General features: G+C 38.6%; 1 protein-coding gene across 6 annotated transcripts in view; it reads left to right on the top strand.

The window, feature by feature from the left end:
* SYT1 (synaptotagmin 1) overlaps positions 1–24,983 on the top strand; it is a 316,371-nt gene that overhangs the window by 168,551 nt on the left and 122,837 nt on the right. For 3 of the 6 annotated variants that reach the window (XM_021385239.1, XM_021385240.1, XM_021385241.1), the window contains exon 3: positions 23,074–23,265. In XM_021385239.1, coding sequence (XP_021240914.1) covers positions 23,094–23,265 — 172 coding nt within the window. In that variant the 5' untranslated portion in view covers positions 23,074–23,093. Of the gene's footprint in view, positions 1–21,536; positions 21,684–23,073; positions 23,266–24,983 lie in introns of those variants that run through there. The other 3 variants (XM_021385237.1, XM_021385238.1, XM_021385242.1) reach the window with 2 other exon arrangements.

Raw genomic sequence — 24,983 nt, forward strand, 5'->3', positions numbered from 1 at the left:
ACCTGCCAGAGTGCATCGGACATACACTGGGGTGCAGAAACCCACTGGCATATCTTTGATGTCTTGTGTGTCCCTAGGGCCTGTTCTCATTGCTGGCTGTGGGACCAGGGAGTGGAAGTATTTCAAACTTTGTAGGAAAGGACTTTGAAGTTTGTCAAATTCATCTCCGTGTGGAAAGGAAAAAAATCTGCTTGAATTATTTTTACATGAGGAGAGAATTGCTTCCCGCTCAGCACTAGGCAATTTCAGATTGGGGTTCTCAAATGCGTACAAACACACTTTTATGGTGTTTAACTGCAGGGTTTGGGTTGGCACCACTTCAGAGGAATATGTGAGCATTCCCATCGGATATTTGAATAATGAAGGATTAAGATTTTGTCTATGGTATACATAAGTGCATTTATTTTTACAACTTAAGTCTTATTATAAAGAAAATTGAAAAATATCCTTTTAAAAAACTCCTAGGTGTAAAAAAAATCCATAAAATATAAATCGAGCCAATCAGTTTACATCCAGCTTTGACATCTGACATGCCTCCCTCTTCATTAGCAGAAGTCATGGGGAGGCAGACAGAGCAGGAGGGTAAGAGGAGGGTAGAGCTGTGTCAGCTGCCTTTCCCCTCATCTCTTTGAACAGTTTTGCTGTCCTTGCAGCCTCCGTGCCAACCCCCTGTAACCCTGATACCTACAGCTGAAGGATTGCTGTCTGTGCACAAACATCTGTGCTATTTCTTACACTGCGATCTGAAGATGTGTGCCTATTGGTGAATCTGTTCCTTATTGTCTAATTATATTGTCCAGTGAAACAACTAAAATATGGCAAGGGTAATTAACAAAAGAAAACAAAATCTTTTTTTTTTTTTTTGTTCCTCAGCCTGCTGGGAGCATCCATGCAGCCACGGGCTGTAGCTGACCCACTTCTAGATAAATTGTACAGCAGAAATGACACTGAGGCAGCTAATGCCATCTACTGACTGAAGTAACACTTCAGGATAGTCTGCCTCAAACGATATCGCAGGGCTGGCAGCATTAGTAATAATTAGAACATTATGTACACCTCTCTGATTACATCTAAGCTGAAACTGAGAATTTAAACCAGATGCTTCAGAAATTACAATTTGTCTTAAGCTTGTTCTGTAGCAAGACTGCTAAGAAGCTAAAATAGTCTATCGTTAGAAAAGCCTTTCAATAACCTGATTTTCAAAATTTCTAAGTACCTTCTCTCTCCTCTCATTGCCTTCAGTGAGATTTGTGTCCTCCCAGAATCTCTGAAAATCTGTTTTGCTATGAATATATGCTGTAACCCATTTAAAAAGGAAAACAGGCTTTTGCCCCTTCTTATCTCCTTTCATTGTTTTAATGGGTTATACCCAAGTGTTATAAAGCTGTTTTCACTTCAGAGGTGAGACCAGGCTTTTTTATTTTTGCTACCTCCATCTATACTGAAGACATTATCAGTGTTAGGTGTGTCTCTGCGTTGTGATACCTGCAAATAAGCCTTTAATTTTAAATACCTTTTTCTGCGTTAATCTTATCAAATATATTGTTTCAGTGCAATATGCAGAGAAAACTTGTGTTTGAAGTAAGTCACATTTCCTGCTAAAAATCATTGACTGAGCAAGCTGGATTACATACATCAGCAGCCTCCAGGTTAATAACAGAGAACATTCTCTCTAATAATGAATAATCACCTCTACACAGTAAAGTAAATCAGTGTGCTCAGCTCTTCCATAACTCTTACTACTGCTACCACTCTTTAAGTCCTTCAGTTTTTATCCCTTGATACATACTCCATTCAGGATTTCCTTTTCCTTCCCATCATAGACATTCTTAGATTAGCATTTTCCCAGAAGGTTTGTCTCCTCTCCTTCAGCATTAGTCCTGAATTCCCTCTGCAGGAGGAGGAATGGGGGTGGGTGGATAGCAATTCTGTCCTGGGGTAGCATCACCTGTGAAGAGGATATGGAAATCTGCATCTGAATTCAACTGAATTCACTGTTATTTCTCCAGTTGGTAGCCCCCGTGTCAGGGACAGAGCTGTCCTCAGAAGGCTGAAATGCCAGTCTGAAATATCAATTAAGGTCAAAGAGGAACACAGCTCTAGTCCTTTTAGATTCTCACCAAGTTTAAATGTTAATATTGAGCTCTCTGAAAGCCCTCTGAAGCTGAGGGATTTACAGATTTACAAGTTTGTGAATCCATGGCCATTACTATTTAATTAGTTATTTCTCTTAACAGAAGTTGACTTCTGCTTTTGCTTTTTCTAGTGTTTGATCACTACACTCCACAGTCTTCTCATCTGAAGTCTGTTAATAAATATTACATGACAACAGAAGATGGTGGAAAAAATGGCTCTAGTGGGGTGCACTGAATATTCAAATATTGCATTAGGTTCCACTGCTAAGCCATTACTTTATCCAAATCTTCACTGATTTTGTATACATAATCTGAACTTTTGTGTACCTCTTTTTTCTCCTCCAAAGGAGAACAGGAACAGTGGATAAAAATTTAACTATCTAGAGCAGACATGGCTGAAAAGGCTTTGTTTGGGAATCCAGATGCTATCAGCCCTTGTATGCAGTTCTTCAGATGTATCCATCCTCATGTACAAATACAAATTGACCTTTTTTTTATTTTTGTAACAAGGATTGTCTTCAAAAAGAAAGCTGTGTTTTGGTCAGAAAAAATACTTAGCTTCAGGTAATGGAATTATTCTGCTTTTAAAGGTTATTTTCTACTCTGTCTCTTCAGTGCCTTACAAACGCTTCACAAAGCCAAGCTCCTAAGGTGCCTGGGAAGGGGTTCAGTAAGAAGGGCCTAAAATAACACTTAAATGTAGGTGCATAATGAAGAGAAGATAAAGATGATCGTAGGTAGCAGCTGCACAAGGCAAAACTACATTTCACAGTAATTGTAGTGGCCTACTTGTGTCATTATAGGTTCAGGGCCTCTCCGCTTTCTTCTGAATTTCTGTTTCTCCCAGTGTCATCTCTTGGCAATGACAGCAAATGCTCTCAGGAGTAGTATGATGTGTCCAGATGAAGAAGAAAATGCTGAAAAATAGGAAAAAATCTAAGATCAACAAAGGACTGAATAACTTGAATTTTACAAAAAGAACAAGCTTGTTCACTCTAATAAAAAGACTAAGGAAATTATTGAAAAATATTGATGATATAAATATTAGCAGGGGAAAAATACGCATGAAGCTAAGAGGCAACACTGACCATGAGTAAACTTAGATGAGGAGTTAAAGATTTCCAGCTGTCTGAGCAATGAAATTCAGTGAGAATAGGAAGAGAAACAATCAGAAGTGAATTTAAGAGGAATTGTGACTGGTTGCTGAAAAGGACCAGATGATACCCTTGACTGCAGCAGTTGAGTACTGGAATTTGAGAACATTTTTGTGGAATGCTGGTTTTCAACACAGGTGCATCATCTTTTACAAAGGTTCTCCTGGAAAGCATTTTTTTGTAAAAATCTGTCTGTGAAAGCACACGTTTGCACCTGTTCATGTCCGGCTATTTTCACAGAGGTTAGGTTTTTTTGTTTTTCTTATGGATAAGTGGGGGGTGTTCTGTTCTGTAAGTTGGAATTATTTCAGAACATATACAAAAATGTGCAGATATTTTTATAGAATTCAAAATAGGGGAGCTGCTCCAAAAGTAATGCCTCCTATTTTATGATGTTGACCCACAACTTCAGAGGCGGATGTTGGTGGTATGGCAGTAGAGGCTGAACCTTCCCACCAATATTCTGTAACATTTTGTTGCTGTGTGACAGATGGCAGCAGAGGGGCAGTCTGACAAAATAGCATCTGACATGGAAGTGCGTATTAAGCAAAGGTGTGGCACTGAATTCCTCCATGTAGAAGAAATGGCACCCACTAACATTTATCGATACTGAATGTTTATGGAGACGAAACAGTGGATGTGAGCATAGTGAGGGGTGGGTGGTGCGTTTCAGTAGTGGCTACAGTGACAGCAGTCACCTCCACTGGTGCAGATTTTTAGCAGTGCGGCATGCAGGCTCTGTTCATTGCTGGTGAAAATGCACAGCTAATGATGGTGACTATATGGAAAAACAGTATTATTGTGCTCTTTGTATCTGTTGCAGGACGCATTACTTTCACAGCAACCTACATTGCCCATCCATATATCCTATCCATCTGATACAATTAGACTGAGTTATTTTAACATGGGAGCGGCAAACTAAGCTTTCACAACTCTGTGGAACATTTATTCTTGATATCAACATTTTTCAGAAGCTTTATTCTTTTCATTTGCTTTTCAGTATAATTGGGATGAATGTTGCTTAAGCTTATTCACATGTTACAATGACATGTCATGTTCCAGCAAATGAGTACTTCAGTTGTAGACTGTACCTGTAACAATCTCCAATCCATAACTCCAGTGCATGACCCTATTTTGTCTGCGATTGTCACTGGGTTGCCCTTAATTATTTTTATATATTCAAAGAGTTCCCATATATAGAACTCTAAAATGCTGCATCATATTTTGCTACTGTGTTTTCCCTTGCATTTAAATTTCTTAAAATGCCATGGAATTTTGTCACAGTGCCTTCATACATATGCATGATATGCCACTGCAGAAGACAGAACTCTTTATTTTTAGAACTTATGAAAAATGCATCCAAACTTCAAAGTTGAATTAGAAATCAAGATTTCTGATTAGATATTTTGGGATTCAAATCATACGAGACCACTAGAATGCAGACAATAAAAAGGGTGCTATTAATGTGTCTTTAGAGTGTTAAAAAAAAAAAAAAAAAACTTTTGGAAGATTGGAAATACATTACTGAAGTGAAATTGACAATTTGGCTGCCTACAGTTTGTAGGCAGCTCGTGATAGTTTTAATATGATTGCATATTGTTTCTTTCCAACTGCATCACCAAGGATTTGAAGTGTCCAAGAATAATCTGTTTTAGATATCAGAATTCACAGAAACACAAACAGAAACAAAACATGGTGTAGCATAATGATTTCTGTATTATGGGATGGCATAGAAAAAAATCAAGATTGGACTGCTTTATTAATACATTTGTTATAAATAGGACATTGCTACCTATTGGACATATTTATTCATACCAGGCAAAAATGCCTAGCAGTTTTTGTAAAGCCGAAAATGTTTTATTAACTTTCAACTGCCAGAGATGTACAAGTTTAAACTCTTTACAAGTGACTGAATTAAACTAGGAATTTAAAATGTAAATCAAACAGCACAGCCCATTGCTAGGCTGTGCTTGTTAGATTTTGCAACATTTTGTATTCCAAATATTTCATCTGACTTCTCAAAAAAAAATTCTACAGATCCTGTTGTGACACTTGTTTTGCTTATATGCTTACTGAACTGAAGTAATGTGTCACCTAATGGTAGCAGTATCAAATGAAAAAATTACTGAAAGTTTTGAAACATTATCAACTTGAGATGAACCAGTAGAAATGTCAGAAATGTATTCTCAAAGGTAGAATTTGCAAACAAACTTGTCATCTTCTTCTTGGTACCTTTCAGTCCTATATTTTATTTGCCTGTTTTCATGGGTAAAAACTGAAGTTGTTAAATTTGTGAAGCTTGTAATGTCTTTGAACTATGTCCAATGCCTCCAGCTTGCGGAATTCATAAGCTTCACCATTTGAAAGTGATTCACCAGTTTGCCCTTCCAATGAATTTATAGCATGCCAGAGAAAGCCCCTGTTCTGTGCTTAGGAACTGCATGCACAAAAACACCCCGCTGTGCAGTTTACAAGCTGTGCAGTAGAACAAAGATGTCAACAAAGAATCCAATCCCTTTTTTTAATTTTTTAACAAAGAAAGTTTTCTTGGGTGAAAATTGCCCTGCTTTATGCACAGCTCATTAGCAAATAAACGTTTGCCTGCCCAGAGCTATGCTCATTTGCAAAACCTGCATATTAGGTATAGTATTTAGTTAGTTCTCACTCACAGAACTCAAAGCTCCTCCCAGAACAGGACGGTGACTGCTGCATACATGACAAATCACATTTTTAGCTGCTTATGATTTATTCTCTCCAAACAGCAAAGCATTTAAATCATATCTACCCTAAACATTAGACATTGGCTACATTCTGCAGTTTGAGATATACTCACAAAATATTGTCTTCGTGCATTCAAAACAGGAATTCTGATTATTGTTGTCTAACGCAAAGAGATTCATTTCGAGCACTAGCTCTTCTTTTTTTTACCTGTTCTATATCCCTGCCCTACTCAATAAAAAATAAAGCAAAAATCAAAATAAAAAAATTCCACACCAGACAATAAGAATGGAAATTTTTAAAAGAAATAATGATAGGTAGAAACATATGAAAAAAAGCCCTGTGATTGCTTTGAATATAGCAGTTACTAGGTGGTGGCCACCTAAATGACTTTGAAGCAATGGCTAATGCAGTTGGGTAGGAGAAGCAGTTAGTTACTCCAACAGCAGAAGTGAACTGGGTTGTTTAACATGTTGGTTTCTTGAGCATTATAGGCATTTTAGTATAATTAAATGAAGATGAGCTGGATGACTATTACTTTCACATATTTACCGAGTTTAACCACGATTCATACTTTGTGTGTAAAGTATGCGACAGAAATGTAGTAGATCTTGGAATATAGCCGAGCGCTGTTCCATGTTTATGAGTATACAGAAATATAGAGATTTACTGTAGTAGATGAAACCTGCATTCCATCAAGTTTAATGTAGGTGAGTACCCATCCAATATAGTATATAGTGTCTGTCAGTATTTAAAATCAGCTGCTTCAAATAGACATTCAGGAACTCCTAAAGCAGCTTGTTGTGGAGTAATTTGTTATACGAGAAATCACTCCTAGCCATTTACTGCTCAGGGTGTGATATGTGCATAAAGGAACAAGGCTTTATAGCTTTCCAAGGATGGCAAACATAGTTCCAGGAGAAAGGATTCAGTGTGTGGGAGAAGACTGTTTAGGCCACATTGCAATTCACTTCCCAAAGGATAAATAGAAATGTCTCCCTCTTTACACAAAATACATTCTTTTAATCTTTCATGTGTCTCAGGAGGAGGTTCTTGGCTGTGTATGCCTAGAACATAATAAATAAATAAAACGTGTTAAAATGTAAGCCCTAAAGAGTGTACAGAGATTTCTGTTAAGAAAAGTTGAACTGTTCCTGACAGGTGTCCAAGACACAGTTTCCTATTACCTCTTCAGTAGTAGTTTTCATTGCAAGTGCCAGTGGCGGGATAACAATAGAGCCAATTAAATTTTGTACAGCATCATTAGGCTGCAATGTGCAATGCGATGAACAGGTTTGCTAAAAACAGTCCCTTATTTCCTAGGCTATTATAATGAATTTTCTTGCACAAATCTTTTAACAGTCCCATGTTCTAATGAGACAGCCATTCTGAATTAAAATTTCCATCACTCCTAAACAGTTGTGACTTACAAAAAAAGTCTGAGAAGAATCAGTTATTATTCATTCCAGCTATGGTAAATGAATAGATCTACTTGCATCTGTTGAAGCGTTGAGCAGCTGAAGTTGTATTTTGCAAACTGAAGCATTTCCTTAGCCCATAACTTAGATGCAGACCACCAAGACCAAGAAATATATTCTATCAAATATTTATTTTGTACCACAACTACCATTCTTTGTTATTTTGGGTGGTTTTTTTTTGTTCTAAAAGGCCTTTCTGCATCAAGGACTTCTGTAAACGTGCTGAGCAATTCCTGCATGTGTAGGTAGAGCTCACACTGAAGAAGTGGCATGTTTGCTGGAAGTCCCACTTCCTTCTGAAATTTGGTAATGCAGGCTGACAAAAGCTGCTTCTGTTGAAATAACCGCATACCGTACAAGTTCTGCTGACATCTCTGCACTGCAGTGATCTGCTGGCACAGCTATGGCTTAAGCTAGGTAGGCAAAAAAGAATAAAGAGAAGAGAGGAAGGAAGGGATGGTTGATGAGAGGGAGGAGAGGTAGAAGTCTATGAAGCTGTACGAGGAGATTTTTCAAAGGCATGAATGGTTGCTGTGTCTAAATCTCCCCTTCTGCTTTTGAAAATCTCTCTCATTAATATTACACAGAAACTGAGGTAAGATAGAGGGGAAGAATAGATAACAGGAGAGAGAATATCCTTGGAGAAGTGATCTAAAGAGAGAGGCTGACAACAGTTAATGAAACTGAGAAACGTAATTCTTGGGATAGCAGAGCAGCACCAGTCACAGCCTGGATGAGGGAACAGGGAGCAAAAAGACAGTCATGAGTGTAGGAGAGGAGAGGCAGCGAGCAGCTGAAAACACCAAGTAAGTAGAAGCAGAAACTTGGCTTTAATAAAGTACAAGTAGCCTAAGTTAAAAGAAACACACTTTAATGCAGGTAGTGCTGGGAAATCTAGTGATGATAAGGAGGGTGTTTGTCCAACCTCACTGCACGTAGATGCTGCTGCAGCGCATCAACAGGAGCTGGTTCTGATCTCCTGAACTGAACACCATTTCCAACACACTGTGGCATCCACTCTGGCTACACACGTAGATCTCAGGAGTAAATGTAGCTCTAAATGCCTTTTAGGCTAGTGTGAGTATTTCTGTCTTACTCACAACCATTATTATTGAGCAGGTTCTCATTTCACAGCGGCTATCACTTGCCCATTTTATCACAGGATGGCTTGTAACCATAAGTGTAAGTAGGCGTCAGCAAAAAAAAAAGCAGACCACTCCCTGTACCACCTTTCGCTGTCAGAAAGAATTAAACAGACAAATACATATCCCTAATTCTCATATTTCTAACTGCTGCTCTAAATGCAAGGCAACAGTCACCTGTGTTATACAAAATACAGACACCTGAGACCACAGTATCCATTATTTCACTGCTGTCTCACAAGGCAAAGTGGGTACTGTTCTCTTCCCATATGGGCTAGGCTCAGAAACTACTGAGCCTCCAGCTGCTCTGTAAATCTAAAAGTTCTTCATTCAAGTATTGCAGTAGACGCAGTACCACTTGTAGTGGTCTATAACTAGAGATTCTTGTTATGTTGGATGAAAAAGCAGAAATAAAAAGGCTTCAACGGTATCTTTTGTAAGTTTGAGATTATAATTTTAGTGTTCCTGCAACACAGAATCCCAGCTCTTATTTGATCTGCGAACACAGGACTGGGTGCTGTAGGGCAGTGCTCATCAGCTGTGGCCCCACACTTTGCAGGTCCCTGCTTTGAGTCTGCTGCAGTCTGTCAGGAGGAAAAGCTGCTGTGTTGAGCTATTCCCACGTTGCAGGCAACATGTTTTTTTTGTTTTAATGTTATGCCATCTCAGCTTGATTCGTGAAGTTGCACTGAGGGGCTCCATCACCATCTCCCCGAGTTTTGTTTCTTAAATTGTCCCCTGCTAATTGTGAGCTCATGGGACTGGAGTGGAGGATAAACAAATAACAAGTGAAGCACTTCCCAAGCTTTAGTAACGATTCTGCAACACAAGGAAATGGCTGAGTGAGAGAAGTAAAAAGTATCTGCTTGAATCCAGATTAGGCAAAAAAGCATCTTTACACCACACAGTGCTGAATGGGGTTTCACTGTGCAGGCGGACAAAGGCATCCCAGTGCTTCTGCCAGCACTCCTCACCTTTCCTTCTGCTGCTTACTAACACCCTCTGATTTGTGCCTGTTAGCAGTGCCCACTCCCAGCTGGTGCCTGGCTGATGGTGCAGTCCTTTGCTCTTCAGCATTTCTTCTGCAAGAGCCGGCAGCATGTCACAGAGATGTCACTCTCCCTCTTTAGAGACAGCCAGCTGACACTAAATTTTCTTCTCTCCCAATGGTGTATTTTGGCAGTAGGTTTCCTTTGCAGCTGTGAATGCAATTTGCATGTGGAGAGTATTGCTTCAGAAAGAGAAGATATTTAACAAAGCTAACAATTATTGTTTTCAAATGCTTGGAAAGGTGATGAAAATTCCAGGCATCGCTTTTGCTCATGGATTAAAAACAAATACCACTGTTTGCCATAAATGCTGCTTCTCTGTTTCCTACCGTGATAACTGGCAGCAGCTGAAACACAGATGCCATGTTAGCCCAGGTTTCAGAAGCAGGGGACTTCTGCTGGAGACTGACTCCAAGTTTCAAAACTTGAAGGAGTCAGGCTGCACAGGGATAGGACAAGGTTGCTGCAATTGTTGCTAACTTCCAAGGAGATGCCTTGGCCTCTGGTCTTTAGGTACTCTGTGAACTTAAAAACTGCTGGTTTTGTAGTGAGCAGAAGGTGGGGAAAAAAGTGCTGTTCTATTGTGCATTAAAAGAACTAGATAATACACTTTTCCACATAAAGTCTATTTTTCTTAGTTCAAACAATTTTAGATTACCCTCTTTAAGGTTTTTTGGCTGCAAAAATATGAACAGAATGAAGTTCTAAAATATGTTGCTTCAAGATTCCCTCTTTTTCTAGCAATTTGTTTTAAACAAACAAAAAATTCAAGGTTATAATTAAAGGACTAGTAGTTGCTGCTTGGTTTAGAATGACCTTGAAGTGGTATTCTTTTCATCTTTCATTTTCCTTTGCTAATGTACATTCCAGCAGGGCTAATTCCTCTTTTTTTCTCCAAGGGCTTTGTCAAAGTGAAGGCAAAACTCTAACTTTCGTCTCTTCATATTTATAATAATCTTTTTCTTGTCACGTTCTTAACATTATATTGCATCCACTTTCATTCCATTGTGACTGTCCCTTGTGCTCTAAGTCCAATTTTCTGCTTTTACCTCACAGTGCTTAAACTATCCATTCTATTCTGCTCTGTTTTCAGAGAACCAGCTCTTAGCAACTAGATAACGGCCTGATACTGAAGGTTTCTTCTTTTCACACAGTATAATACATCTTTTCTCTTCCAAAGAGATTTCTGGAGCTCAGGTACCTGTGCTACAGAACAAAGCATCCACGTGCTTTCTCTTTAATATCTCTTCACAGAATTCTGAAATGCTAACTTATTTATTACTCTGCTAAAGAGAAAGCAAACAATTTCATCAATCATGTTCAGTTCTTTTGTGCTCCCTTTTTGTAGTGTAGGTATAATCTCTGGAAAGCTCTTGGCTGCAAATTTGTTAAAGAAAGCCAAGGATTTCTTTAATAATTAGTGCTGCATTCATTCTGCAGGACTAAGCTCTTGCAAGTCAGTGCTGGCATTATCATTGGATTCCAGTCCTGTGTTTACTTGCTTTCATGAAGACAAAATGTCCATACAACAGTGCAGAAACACGTGTGCTGGAAGAGTCTTAAAGATCATGCCGGCCTCCCTGCATCCTGCTTCTGTTTTGGCTCAGTATCCTCATCCTTTCCAGAGCAATGCACTTTACAGATTGCAGGAGGCTGAAAGACAGCTACCAGAGGCTGGATATGGAATGAAAATTATCGCTTCTCTGTCTCAGCAACTTCCTCCTCTTGAGCACACAGAGCAGCAGGGAGCACGAGCATGGAGTTATCCTGCCCATCAGCCAAGCTCACCAGCCAGGCAGGGCCAGCACACAGCCTCACAGGATTTGTGCCTTGAGTGCTGAAGTTCCCCCAGTTGACACTATATTCAGCTAAAAGTTTGACAGAGAGGCACAGTGGTACACCAGCGATGGTGACCTAGAAAAGTGGGAACTCACTGTGTAAGTATCTTTGTTCTGTGCTCTGTGGCAACAGATTGTTTTCCTGCCCATGTATGCTCAGGGTTTTTAGTTTTAATTTTTAGATGTATTGTGTTTATAGGTTGAGGTTCAGACCAACACATGGTATATTGCAATAACTGAATGTTGAGCTTCATAATAAACAAAGTAGAGGAGAAAAAAGAAAACTGAATAAGCAAAAAAAAAATCATAATCGCATTGAAGCATTCAATTAAACAACATGAGTATCATCATCATCAAAGAAATTAAGATCTGAAACAGATTTTTTAAAATTATATAAATAAGATCTCAATACAAAGTAGAATTCAGCTTCTACCACGTTTGCTCTCTTAAAACTGCTGTTTTTCTGCATGAATGTTAACTGTAGAGCACTTAGTGTACGTGCAGCCCTTGTTCTGATGCCCCATTGATCTTGGAGGTCTTTTCCAATCTTGGTGATTCTATGATTTGGACAGTCGGCTCAATCAGCTAAATCTACTGGAAAGCTTACATGTGATAATGTGTACAAGGGTGTTTAACTGTGAAACATCTAACCTGCTGTACTGTGTTAAAAAATAACCACACTGTAACCAGCAGTCCAAGTTTAATTGCCAGTAAATTATTTCTGGAAAGCAGAAGTAAAATTTGCTCAAGTTTGCATCCACAAACTTGAAAAACTGAGTTATTCTACTTAAAGGCTTTTAACAGCATTTTCCCACCAACAAGCACTGAGTCAGTGGCTTAAAACCAGAACTGTACTGGGCAGAAGGAAGAAGCACAGAACAAAAATGGGAAAGCCAACAGTAGCAATAAATCAGCCATGCCTATTAAGTTGGATTTCTATCTCCCCAGGTTGTTTTGGCAATAGTGCTAACCTTAGTTGCCCTCCTGCAGCAGTAAGTGGCTAATGAGGCAGAGTGCTCTATCAATCACTGCCTCAGTCAGAATGCTACTGCAGACTGTTGTCCAAATTTAGGGTAGATCCATCCCTCGGTCTAAAAGGGCATGATGCTCTGGGACTTCACCTGCCAGCCTAGATGAGGGACACAGGAGGATGGTTTTCAGAATTCAGCCCCGGCTGAGAGCTTGGAGGATATAGACAGATGAAGAGTTTCTTTCAAAGCTGTGCTGAATTCCAGACAGAAATAGGTGATATGACCCATAGCCAGAGACTCCAGACTGCTTCAGACCTCTCATACATGCAAGTGAAACAAATCCAGGTTGAGGGACTCCAATGCTGTACATATAAATATCCCTACTCTCTACAACCTTGGACTGTGTCAGAGCTTTCAACCAAGCTTCCTGTATGATTTCCTAGACGTACATACCTCCAAATGGGAGCCAGCACACTGAGCGAGGAGCTGCCTGATCAGCAGGATGTGCTAAAAACGGGAATAACTCATAAATCCTGCTCCTCCTTTAAACTGTCTCTACCACCTTCTTCCAGGTGAGGTGTGTGTCCTCTCCGGGCAGGCACCCAAAATCTTTTTCAAAAACAGAACAAGGACAATGCTTCCCTTTCAGAGCACAAACAGAAGCTGCAACACCATTGTGTGCAAAAGTCAGTGCTGGGAGAACTCACTCGATGAAGGAAGCCTTAGGCCAAAGTCTATCCAAAGGGCCTTCTCTGGTCTAGAGAGATGGGTCACAACGAGCATTCGCATGTGCAAAGAAATTCAAAGTTTTAAATGTATGAAAATCCCTAGTGGTATTCAGTCCTTAACTACAATGAAATTTTAAAAATCCAAAATTTTTTTTTCATTTACTTTTGTTACTTCCTTACATTTATTATGCAATTGTTTTCTGTAGTATTGCTCATGCATGAGTTAAACACAAAATTCTTGTGAATGGGACCCTTGCTAAATTGTTCACCTACAGAAATAATTGCAGAACAGGAAACAGTCATACTAAAAACAGAGAATAGTGTTTACACTAATATTTTATAAACTGTCTCAGTTTAGGCTTAGAAATTTTGAAAATAATTTCAGATATTTACTAGGACAACTTTTAAAGAGACAGCTTTCCAAAACACCATAGGGAATGCATAATTTTTAATCTGAAATTAGGATCTTCTTTTTCTTTTCAGTAGAAAAATGTTACAAGTTAGGGATTAATTGTCTCATAATTGATTGATAATTTTCCCTCCTACTGTGTGCGGAAAGCTATTGGATGATGGCATATCATTCTCAACAGGAGGAAAAAGTATCAGTCATTATGGGACAATTAGTTCCAATTTCAACTATTTCTCTTTCTGTGAGCTGATAAGATTGCCTTCAGAGAGTAAGCATAGTAATTAAGCATAAGTATCAGGATGTTTTTTAATTTTATTTTTAACTTAGAAAACAAATCTCATTGCAGATGCTTCCTGCGCCCCATGCTCTTCTTTCCTGGATTGATGATGTTCATGAAATAATAATTTCCAGGTAGCTGCAGTTCACAGAACCTGTTGCAGCCAGTCGGCTTACGTTGATGGTTTTGCCAGGTTGGCCCTGATTTCAGTGCTGCTCTGATGTGGTTGAAGAAAACCCTAAACATCTTTTTATCAGTGTCTGTTTCTGAAAAGTGTGTATTTCCTCACAAAACTGCTATCTGCTCAGTCAAGACAATAGTTAGTCACCTCAAAACAAGCACTGTAGCGTACCATTTGTTCATACATAAGACATACACCCATGGTGAATATACAAAGACAGGTGTATTTGTACATGCACGGGCATTTTACATGTACCTGATCAATCATGAGATTTTTAAAACTAGAATGCGTGCATCTGAAAAATGTGAATCCTTTACCACAGAGAATTTGCAAAGCTTGATCTGCGTAATTCAGTCACATGTGAGTATTTTTCCCATTAGTACACTTAGGCGATACATCTTGGAGCCTTACTGCCAAATACCAACTGTTTACATTTTTCTAAATGCCAGCCTTGTAATTTTATCCTGAGGTCCGAAAAACTAGCTGAGCTCCTTCCTTCTCCCACCTACCAGCAGTAATGCAGCCCAAACTTTATGTGTTTGGCTGTAAGATATAATTCCTTGCCTTCATGTATAACTTCGTAATCTGCAGTAGTTTCTCACAGATGTAATCAACCGGTATTCGAAATTTAGTTAATAACTGTATTCATGATGCACAGGAGGAATAAAGTCTTGCTTCTGTTCTCTTAGCTTTTTATACTGGAGATATAACCAGAAAAAAAGCACTCAAAGTTGAACTTGGAATGTGTTACTTATTAAATTCAGCATAAATGACTGAATATACATAGGGAACAGATATTTTTCAGAAGGAAGGTCCCATTTTTATACAGTAACTTGTCAGAGTAGAATCACACTCAAAGTTGCCAATTATTTCACAACCTAAACCCAAGATTTAACTAATCTGTGAGGTAGCAGTGAACTGCACATCTCAGGTTCCTGCATTTTGCTCTTTACAGCATGTACCTTCCTGCATGTTCCTAATTAATTTCACTAATCCCATGATAACTGAGTGCAGAAACTGGGGTGTGTAGGGAACCTCTACACAAGGAAAAGTCAAAGATATCAAAACAAGAATATTAATAGCATCTCTCTCTGTATTATTTTACTATTTCTGTTGTTTTGTTCCTTATGAAATTTCCACATCATAGCTAATCTCTGTGACACTTCCCAAGCTATAGGCTTTATTAGAGACATTGATCGGACAGTAGCCAAATATGTGAATATAAATTGATTTTATGCAGTGTACACAACAAGGATTTTATTGATATAAAGGGCTTCATTATTTGCAGGATTACTTTAAAATGGTTTTGGAACGAGAAGAATTCTCTGTGGACTGTATTAGAATTTCATGCGTAAATGCAATTGAACACTAATTTTTGTATAAATTCTTTTGTCTTACACTGCTGTATAAGGGGAGTCTGGAAGTGAATACCAGGGGAGTAGAAATGCAGATTACAGCTTAGGGTAACAAGATGCAAGTGGGAAAGATGACAGAATGATCATGTGGGAGGAAATTGCTGCAGTTTCTTTCTCATTCCTATTCATAACTAGCTGGTATCAAGGACCTCAGTCATTCTGAAGCAGCATTTGCAGCAGTAGAGGAAGGCAGAGGGGTTAAATTATACATATTCTGATGCTTTGACAGCTTTGGTAACCTCACTGCTGCTGAGACATTACCACGGTGTCAACATCCAGAGAGACAGGCCTGTCTCCAGCCCCATTACCTCTAAAAATCAGAAGAAATGCATGACTAAGAAATATCGTGTACTTAGGGGAAAATTACAGTTTTAAAATGCAGCCAGGGAAACAGGCATTTTATATAGTGAATGTGTGCATGGGGCTCGCCACTCTTCACTTGCCACATTGCTCCTTGCTCTCAATTTTTATGTTTCCTTGTGAGCTGCTGTGGCTTCTCTGGCTCCAGCACTGAGGAATGCAACTTTGCAGCACAGTCAAAAAATTATGGCTTATAGCTAGAAAATAATCAGTGTTGGCCTCACTATTTTCACTTAAATTAACAGCAATCTTATCAACAATTTAAAGGGTGCCTGGTAATATCATTCTGCATTGCTTGGTACTGCAAAACATACAGCGATTAGCTGTTGACAGATTACATATCATCAAACTGCGGTTCTTTCTGAAAAGAGGAGACAAGGCTTCCCTTGCATAGACTCTGCAGCATGAGAGTTTTTGGAGCCCTGTAAGTCGAACAGTTCCACCTTATTTAATAAAGGGTAATCGGGAAGCTGAAGGAGAAAAACATGTATTGTGCCATGTACTGAGGAGATTGTCTTACTCCAATTGTCAGTGTTCATACTTCTTATAAAATCTCTGTTTTCCACTGGGCAGATGATTTCATGTGACGTTATATGGTTAGCTTTGAAACATGCTTGGAGATGAAATCATACTTTTTAATCATTTCAGGTCAATAAAATCGTTATGTTTATTGTTACAGGAAATGGTGGACAATTCTGTGCCTATTCTACATGTATGCTATATGTATTAATCATAAAGTGAATAAAAAGTGAATCAGGTTAAGAACAGTACACAAAGGTAGGGATATTGTTTGGATTTAAGCCATGCTAAGGTAACAGACCTTCTGTATGAATATTAGCCTAGAAATCTTACCAGATTTCATTTTCTCCTGACTTTTCAGGTGCTTCTTATTCCCTAGTGTGCAGACACGCATGCTTTGTTTGGCTGTTCGAGGAGGTGAACAGGTGAAATTTATATCTACATGCACAAAGTTACAGTGCAAGAAGTACCTCAGATAATAATTAAATAGATGCATACAAAACATGTTTTGATTTGGCCATTCAGTTACTTTTTTTTGGCTGTTACTCTAAAATATTTGTTGCTATTTTAAGAAAATTCTGGAGATTGATACTGAGCTCATGCCCAATAATGGAAGATTTGTTGCATGCTCCAGGACTGTGCTGTAGATAACTCAGTGTAGATAACTAACAGTTTTGATGAACTGTCAAAAAGCATTTCTGCCAAGCTCTCCTCCTGTCTTGGAGCTGTAGCGCTGCTGCCTGTCTTGGTATTGCCTTTGCCACTCCCACATTTGTTCAAACTTGTGCTCAGAGGCCCCCGGCCCCCCTTCCACGTGTACCATGTCTTCATCCCTGCTGACCTGCCGCCTCCTGGACTCTTTCTATCTACAACACTGTGTTCCTTTGTCCTGCTCCAGACTCAGTGGCAGGACTCTGCTCACACCAACATTTCTAAACCCGAGCAATAAAGTAGCCATGGACTGTAGGAGAGATGTAGGTGATGTATCTTGTTTTTTTTTTCAGTCAGGGCAATGAAAGTGTTGATGTGATATTAGTAGTGAGCATTAGAAAATGGTTTTACAGAGCTAATGCACAACTGGGATCTAGAAAGTTTCCACTGGACACTGTTTTACATATGGCAGCAGGAGAAATGTTTCTTCGCTACTCAAGAAGACACAGAGATGCAGGGACACAATTCAGGGTGTGGAGGAACAGTTGCTGGGGCGGTGCTTGTGCATCCAGAGCAGCACAGGTGGGGCACCTGAATTATCCCACTCAAGTTCTTCATCAAAACTTTTACTCCCATGAAATGTCAGGCCTGAGCAGTACTAAACATGGATTGCACTGTAAGCCTCTGTGGTAGTGGTGAAAAGGCTGTTTTGATATGCCATCTTTAGCGTGACCTTCCATTCTTCTGAAAATGTAGTTACAGACCCATCTTTACAAAAAGCCAAGAAAGTCTCTTTTCTGAGCTTGTCTTTTAAAATAAAAGTCCATTACTGAAGCTAGAAAGATAGCATATTTCATTAATAGGAAAATGAATGAGTATAAAATGTATTATTAACATCCCGGAATACTTCAATCGAGGAAGACATCGTTTATTGTAGATATCTTTAGACATTCTAGTAATGTTCCATCATCTTAATGATGAATTAATTTCATTAAAAACAGTCTAATGGAATAGGGTAAATGTTCACTCTGGTGTCAAAGCTTTCTCTGGTACTTACCTTGGCCATAGCACCACTGAAAGCCGATCGTTTCTTCCTCTCAATGCATGGCAGCTGCAAACAAAAACAGAGTAACACAAGTGATGTTTCTGTGTGATTTTTTTTTCATTCTCGGATAATGTCGTGATCACATTCAAAGTTTTATGCAACTACTGGGATGCTGAAAAGAAAAAGCTGTACAGGAAATACCATTTAGCAATCTAGACACCAGTTTACAACTTCGCATGGTTATGGAGGTACAGTGACTCGCTCTGTTACAGCTACAGCAATAAGCATTGAATAAATGGTGACAATTACCTCTGAGAACTTACACAGTTACTCACAGTAACACTACATCTGTATGATTTAAATTTTTAGTATGGCAGAAAAATCTGAGAAGCAGCAAGGTAAAAGGACAATCTCCAATATATACTTTGTGATGAGGTATTTATGATGATCTGGTCAGTGTGGGATGTCTGACCTATTCACCATCTCACTGCGTCCTGTTTGTATGCAGCAAGTAAGGGAAGAAGTGAGCAAAATTATATTGACTGAAATACACCATGCAGAAAATTTCCGTCCATCTGATTAAGTATTCACTAAGTCCTTCAGTATCTGCTATGGTGTTATGTGCTGTCAGTTCACCACATAGGAACCATACAAACTCTCTTTGCTGTCATTTCAGCCTTCCCTTCTCCCCACTTTTTTTTTTTAATTCTAGCATAAAATTCTTCATTATTTGGCAGAAGATCACAGAATCATAGAATATTGCAGGTTGGAAGGCACCCACAAGGATCATCAAGTCAACTCCTGGCTCCACCCAGGACCACACAAAATTTAAACCCTATTTCTGATAGCATTGTTCAAATGCTTCTTGAATTTCGGTGGGCTTGGTGCTGTGACCACTGCCCTGGGGAGCCTGATCAAGATGCTACACTGCTCTGCTTTCACTCCAAATCCCGATGAATTTCATAGGAATCACTGTGAACATTCAACATCTCCCTCATTAATGCTGTCACATTATTGAGTTTCTTTTTCAAGAACAATTTAAAACAAGTATCAGTTTCCCATGGGATTAGTCCACCCAGGTGGTGCACACCCCACTTCAGATAAGCCTGAATGTTTGCAAAGAGACACCATTGCCCCTAGAACGGATGTTTTTCAGAGGCTACTCCATGCTCTATAGTCAGCCACATCTGAAGTCTGACTCTTCTTTACTCCTCTCTCAAGAGGTGTCTTCCAACAAGTCTCTCACCACCAGGTTCCACACCAGAATACACAGGCAGTCAGCCAGTACTTTGTACCTCCATAAGGAAATATATTCCTTCCTATGAATCTCTAGGGCGCATTTGTAAATTATTCAGATGCTTCTTTTTCAGAGGAAATGATGTAGAAATTCTGTAGGCTTTGGAGCTGATAGTCATTTTTGTCAGGATTTTTCTTGCATAGGGAACAGTAGGGTTCTAAATCCCCGACTTCTTCAAGGGTTCAAATCACCATGTCTGCATTTTCAGTCAACACACTTGCCTATTTCTGTACAGAAATGACAGGCATTACTTCCAAGCATTCCATGTGTTTTTTCAGGGGTTTGGTTTGTTTGTTTGCTTCACATCTGTTTAACAAGGATTTTATGGCACTACTCTGGATGGGCAGTGTATACCAAAGAATCAGTGTGCTCAGAGACTATGATCTGTGCAGTGTTTTATAGAAGCATGTAAATGAAATAGGTATTTTATTTATGACCACAAATGTGCTCTTACTTATGACTGCATGTTACACATGCAGCATGTATTGTTTCATATCTGGCAGTATCATCACAGTAGTGAACACTGCGCTAGAAGCATAATTGAATTCTATGACTTTCCATTTTTTAACCGATAAGAAATTTCTGCTTGCAACTGCCATTTCTTAAATGGCAGATAATCTGCTCATCTTATGTAGATCTTTACCTTTAGCAATGCACTGCAGCACTAGAGTAACCTCTTTTTTTTTTTTCTTGTAAAAGGCCAATTTAAATCTAATTATCCAGTACTCTGCAGTCTCTAATAATACGATGGTGTTTATACCGTTATTGTGGGAAGCTGCAGCATTACAATAATAGACGCCATCAGATGTTATCTCTGTGAGGGAGTGGGCATGTGCTCTTCAGAAAATTCTTCACTGCAGACAGCTTTTTCTGAGACAAGATGCTTCTTCAGCCTCTTCACACCTATTTAAAATATCAGGACAGTGTCATTGGCGTGTAAAGGTCAAAGGCTCTGTAGCAAGTCTCAAAGCATTTGTGCATGCCTCATTAGATGTAGTAACCTCTATCTGCACTAGGGCTCTACTGAGGATTGTTCGTGGAGATCAGAGAAGTGCAGTTTTTTGTTATTTTTTCCTTTTTTTAAAAAAATAAATGAAAGTGTAGCACTTCAAATTTATTCTCCTAATATATTTTCAAAATACAGCTCCAAAACTAGAAGCAAATAAATTACATTTGCCTTAATTTTTAATTAGCTGAAAGTCATCACTGCAAATTGTGTCTTCCGTTACAAAATAAAATAGTCGACTGCCAGGCCTGAAATAATTAACCAATATATTATAATTAAGCAATTTAATTTTGATTTAATTATGATATATCATACAACTTTTCTTCTGATGTAACTGACATTCACTGACAAAACGCTATAATATAAAACAGCATTAATGTTTACAGCTGATGGCTCTGTGTGTTTTGCTTCATAGTATTTAGCATTCATCAGAGCATATGGAAAAAGTCTCCTAGTCTGAAAGAGCTGGCACGTAATTCTATACTACACAAATTATGCACTACATGTTTTTCCCAATTGTTATTGTGGGAGGCAAGGGGGGAAATCTTCGCAGACATCGGGCTTGAGCCAAAGTTCATGGATATTAACTGGAATCTTTCCATCAGCTTTGGTCTGCTTTAGATAGCAAACTGCTCCCATGTTGTTACAGGCAAATAGATAAGACCGCACGCGTATGAAATATTTATGTAGCTATCTCACATACACATTCTGTGTCAACATCAACATGATTTTGTATTAGGCTAGAGACTGTGAGGACAAAGGCAGAAGCAACGGGCAGGCAGGGAATACTGCTTCATTCAGTGCTGCCTCAATAAAATTGCTGCAAAATATCCATCAAATTGCTTCTTCAGAGCAAGGCCAATCCTCTATTTAGTAAACAACTTTTTCAACAGATGATGTAATAAAGGATGACTTCTGTTCCAGAATGCACCTATGTGCAGACCCCTGTGTAATGGCAGGAACGGTCAGGGTGATTTCCAAAGGTTCATCTGCATGCAGCGGGGCATGCACTAGATCTTCCTGAGGGTTTACACAAGAAAAGTTGAAGGACAAAAAGCCAATCCTCATTTGGATCTAGTGATTTGAGCACTCTCAGTGTAGCGGAAATGCTAAGTCACAGCTTGAACCAGTGACTGAGCACCTGGTGGGAAAGCAGGGCCAACACAGGGGAGCTCAGGTGCATGCAATGCACCTGAGTGACTGGAATGGGTGGAGCCAGGATCCACCCCTTCCCAGACCTCGTTTAATGGTTGGCAGTGGGGGCAAAGATGTTTTGCTAGCGATCTCTGCTTACCTGTGGTCTTCTAGGGGTAAGTATATTCTTTCTTTTGTTTCTGCAGCCACAGCTGCTCTATTTGGGCATATCCTCACTTGCTGAAGCCTAGGACTTTGCTACCCTGCTGTTATTGCTGTGCTTTCTGTTGCGTTATAGTGTTACACTCAGCAACATCTGAGAAAGTGGTCACATAAGGCAGGAAAGCTCACAGTCCATCATGTCATGTGCAGTCAGATGTTCCTATGCTCCTTTAATTCTGATGTGTTGCTTTTTTTTTTTACGTTTAAATTTCTTAGCAGAAGGTCTAAGGCCAAGTTTCTTTTGGGACTGAGAGCAATTGTGCACTCAGAGCAATAATGAGTGTTTGTTATCTCTCAAACTCTTTCTCCCTCTGGTTTTCTGAAGAATAACAAAGCATGATTAGTCAGATTAGTGCTATTTAGGAAGCAACAGAAATTCAGAACAATGTGTTCAAACCAGTGTAAATATTTCAGCCAACCTTCTGGTAGTACTGAAATTGCACTGTGCAATCACCTTCACCCTGCTGGCCCAAAATTCTTTGCTTCATACCATAAGCTCAAACAGAGGTTTTGCAAAATGCCCACTAAACAATATTAAATGAAAAATATGCCAATATGTTATGCTTGTGACAGCCTTTTAGATTCTTCAATATGGCTGCATTGAGATACCCCACAGATGTCATAGCTTCATGAATACACCAATGAGACATGTGAATAATTTAACGGAATATTGTCAGTAGCAAATGTCACACATAATAACTGGAAGGAAAATTGCCTTCAATAAATAAAGATAAAAATGGATGCAAATCAATTCTTGTTTAATATACAACTTGCTTAAGTATAAAACAATAGCTTATTACTTTGGCAGGAAAGTATAAGGTGTTTTTACTACATCCTTATCACTTCATTTGTTTGATATTGAAACTCTGGCTGTAATCTGCACTTCTGTAACTCTCCAGGATAAGTAATTCTGTAAATCATTGTGAAATCTGCACATAGGGAGCACTAATTACCCTTTGTGCTTTTGCTTTCAGAATTGAAGAGCAAAAGGTAAATCTGTGTGAGTTTTACAGGAATTCTGACTTTTCAATTTCAGCAGTTCAGAATTCAATGTGATTGAGGAGGAACACTAAGCACTAAAACAATTCTGGCTGAAATTAACCCTGCAAAAGGCTTTTCTCTCTGTTCTGATAAATATTGTATGAGGAACATGAAGCAGTATACTGACACGGTCATATTTACTCAGTAAGCATGAGCACCAAGTGATATCCTGCCTATTTAGTCTTTGACTGATATGAGATCCTTTTTCATAATGTAAACATGTTTTCTGTTTGCTGTTGCTCTTGTTTTCATGATGTAAACATGTTCTCCCTCTTTGTTTATTTTTTGTTGTTTTTCCAACAGCAGCTTCCACGAGGGTTACAATGGTGAGTGAAAGTCATCATGAGGCCCTGGCAGCCCCGCCAGCGACCACGGTAGCAGCAGTTCCTCCAAGCAATGTCACTGAGCCAGCCGCTCCTGGAGGAGGGGGAGGAAAAGAAGATGCATTTTCTAAGTTAAAACAGAAGTTCATGAATGAACTGAACAAAATTCCACGTGAGTAAAACATGATTGATTAAAAGCTTCCGCTGGCAGATTAGATCTAACAAAAATGTCCTGACATTTATTTAGGGAATGTACTAAATGTTTTCAAGTCAAGCTAAAATAATCAGAAGATAAACTCAGTTTAGTGAGCTCCTCAGAATTAATTGTAGTAGAAAATATAGAGGCCAATTCATATGTGATCTGAGCTTATTCTTGATATGTCAGATTGTCATTGCAACTTTTACTGATAAGTTATTGCTGATATATCATTAAAACTAGACAGGCTGGAGGACTTCACAGTGGTAATGGGGACAAGGAGCAAAGTATATCTGAACAGTAACACTTAGGGTTTTGTGTTATTACAAATGGTGTGTGCGTATGACCTGAAAGCAAAATTTGTCCCTAGTTCATAAGTCTAAGAAAAAAAAATGGCTTTCTAACAAGGAGATGACAGTTCTTGGAAAATGACATTCTTTTCTCTCTCACTAATTCTTTGAGATCTGCCATTGAACTTTGTTGGCATGAGTTCTTACACCTATGCTGGATATTTTAAAAATGTCAGTTCATATTTCTGTGAAGTCAATAGGTTTAAAGTCATTAGTGTTCTTTTGGTCTTTGCCAGAAATTGGTGATTCAAAGTTGAGGTGTTAGTTTGTATATATTTGTTAGCTTTTTGCTGTTTATGGTAATTACTGTCTGCTTGAACCTCTTTAGTATATTTTAGTACATACACACTGGTATTAAATGTGCAACTAACTCAGCACTTTCAGTATCATTTTATGTAAGATAGAATTTCTTTTTTTAACCAAAATATGCAAGCAGATAATTTTGGCACTTTCATATAAATGGAGGTTAAACTCTATGTGTATCTGTGTTTCCATAGCAGTCACTACAGAGACATTCAATCTCTAATAATTTTTACTTCAGAGTAATGTAAATGTAAAATATTTTCAAGGAAATGTTTTAACATATAGAATAGTTTTCATTTTAAGAACATTACCATTTGTGTAATTAAATGCTGTATGAATGATAAAGACAAAAAATCAGAATATTAATCATTTTTTTAATCTCTGAGATGGATCTTGGCAGTCTGCAATCTGGCGGAGGCAGCTTTTGCAAAATTGATAGCAAACAGCTTTGCTCTGTCACTCAAAATTCTCACTTGCAGGAGTAGATGTGTTACAGTGGTAAGAAGTCCATATGTCATTAGTTTAGTAATCTGCACAGTCCAGTGCAGACCATACTGAAATGAAATTGCTCGGTGATATCATGGGAAAAACAAAACTGATAGAATTAAAAAAGAAGAGGAAAAAAGAGAAGATGAGTCAGAGAGGGAGAAATAGTCGGCATTTGAAACATTCTTTTAATTTACAGCTCCCCATTCTATATAAACAAGGTGAATTACACTTTTATGTCGATATTATTTTATTCGTAAGCTTTGATCTCAGTACATGGACAACTGCAATTGTTAGGTCTAGGAAAGCAGAGGAATTTTGAATGCACTGCTATATACTTTTTTAGAACAACAATGAAAACAAATGGAAACTCCAGTTTTGAGAATCTTTCCAAAGAAAGCTTCTTTTTTTTTTAATTCATGCAAAGAAATAAGAATCTACTTTGATGTGATTGTTTTCAGAGGAAAGCGTGCTATGCCATAAGGCAACTGTATTTATGATGAAATACATTTTAGTTATTATAAAATATGGTGCCTTCCACTAAGAGTATAAACA

The sequence above is a fragment of the Numida meleagris genome, chromosome 1, assembly GCF_002078875.1.
Source record: "Numida meleagris isolate 19003 breed g44 Domestic line chromosome 1, NumMel1.0, whole genome shotgun sequence".
NCBI lineage: Eukaryota > Metazoa > Chordata > Aves > Galliformes > Numididae > Numida > Numida meleagris.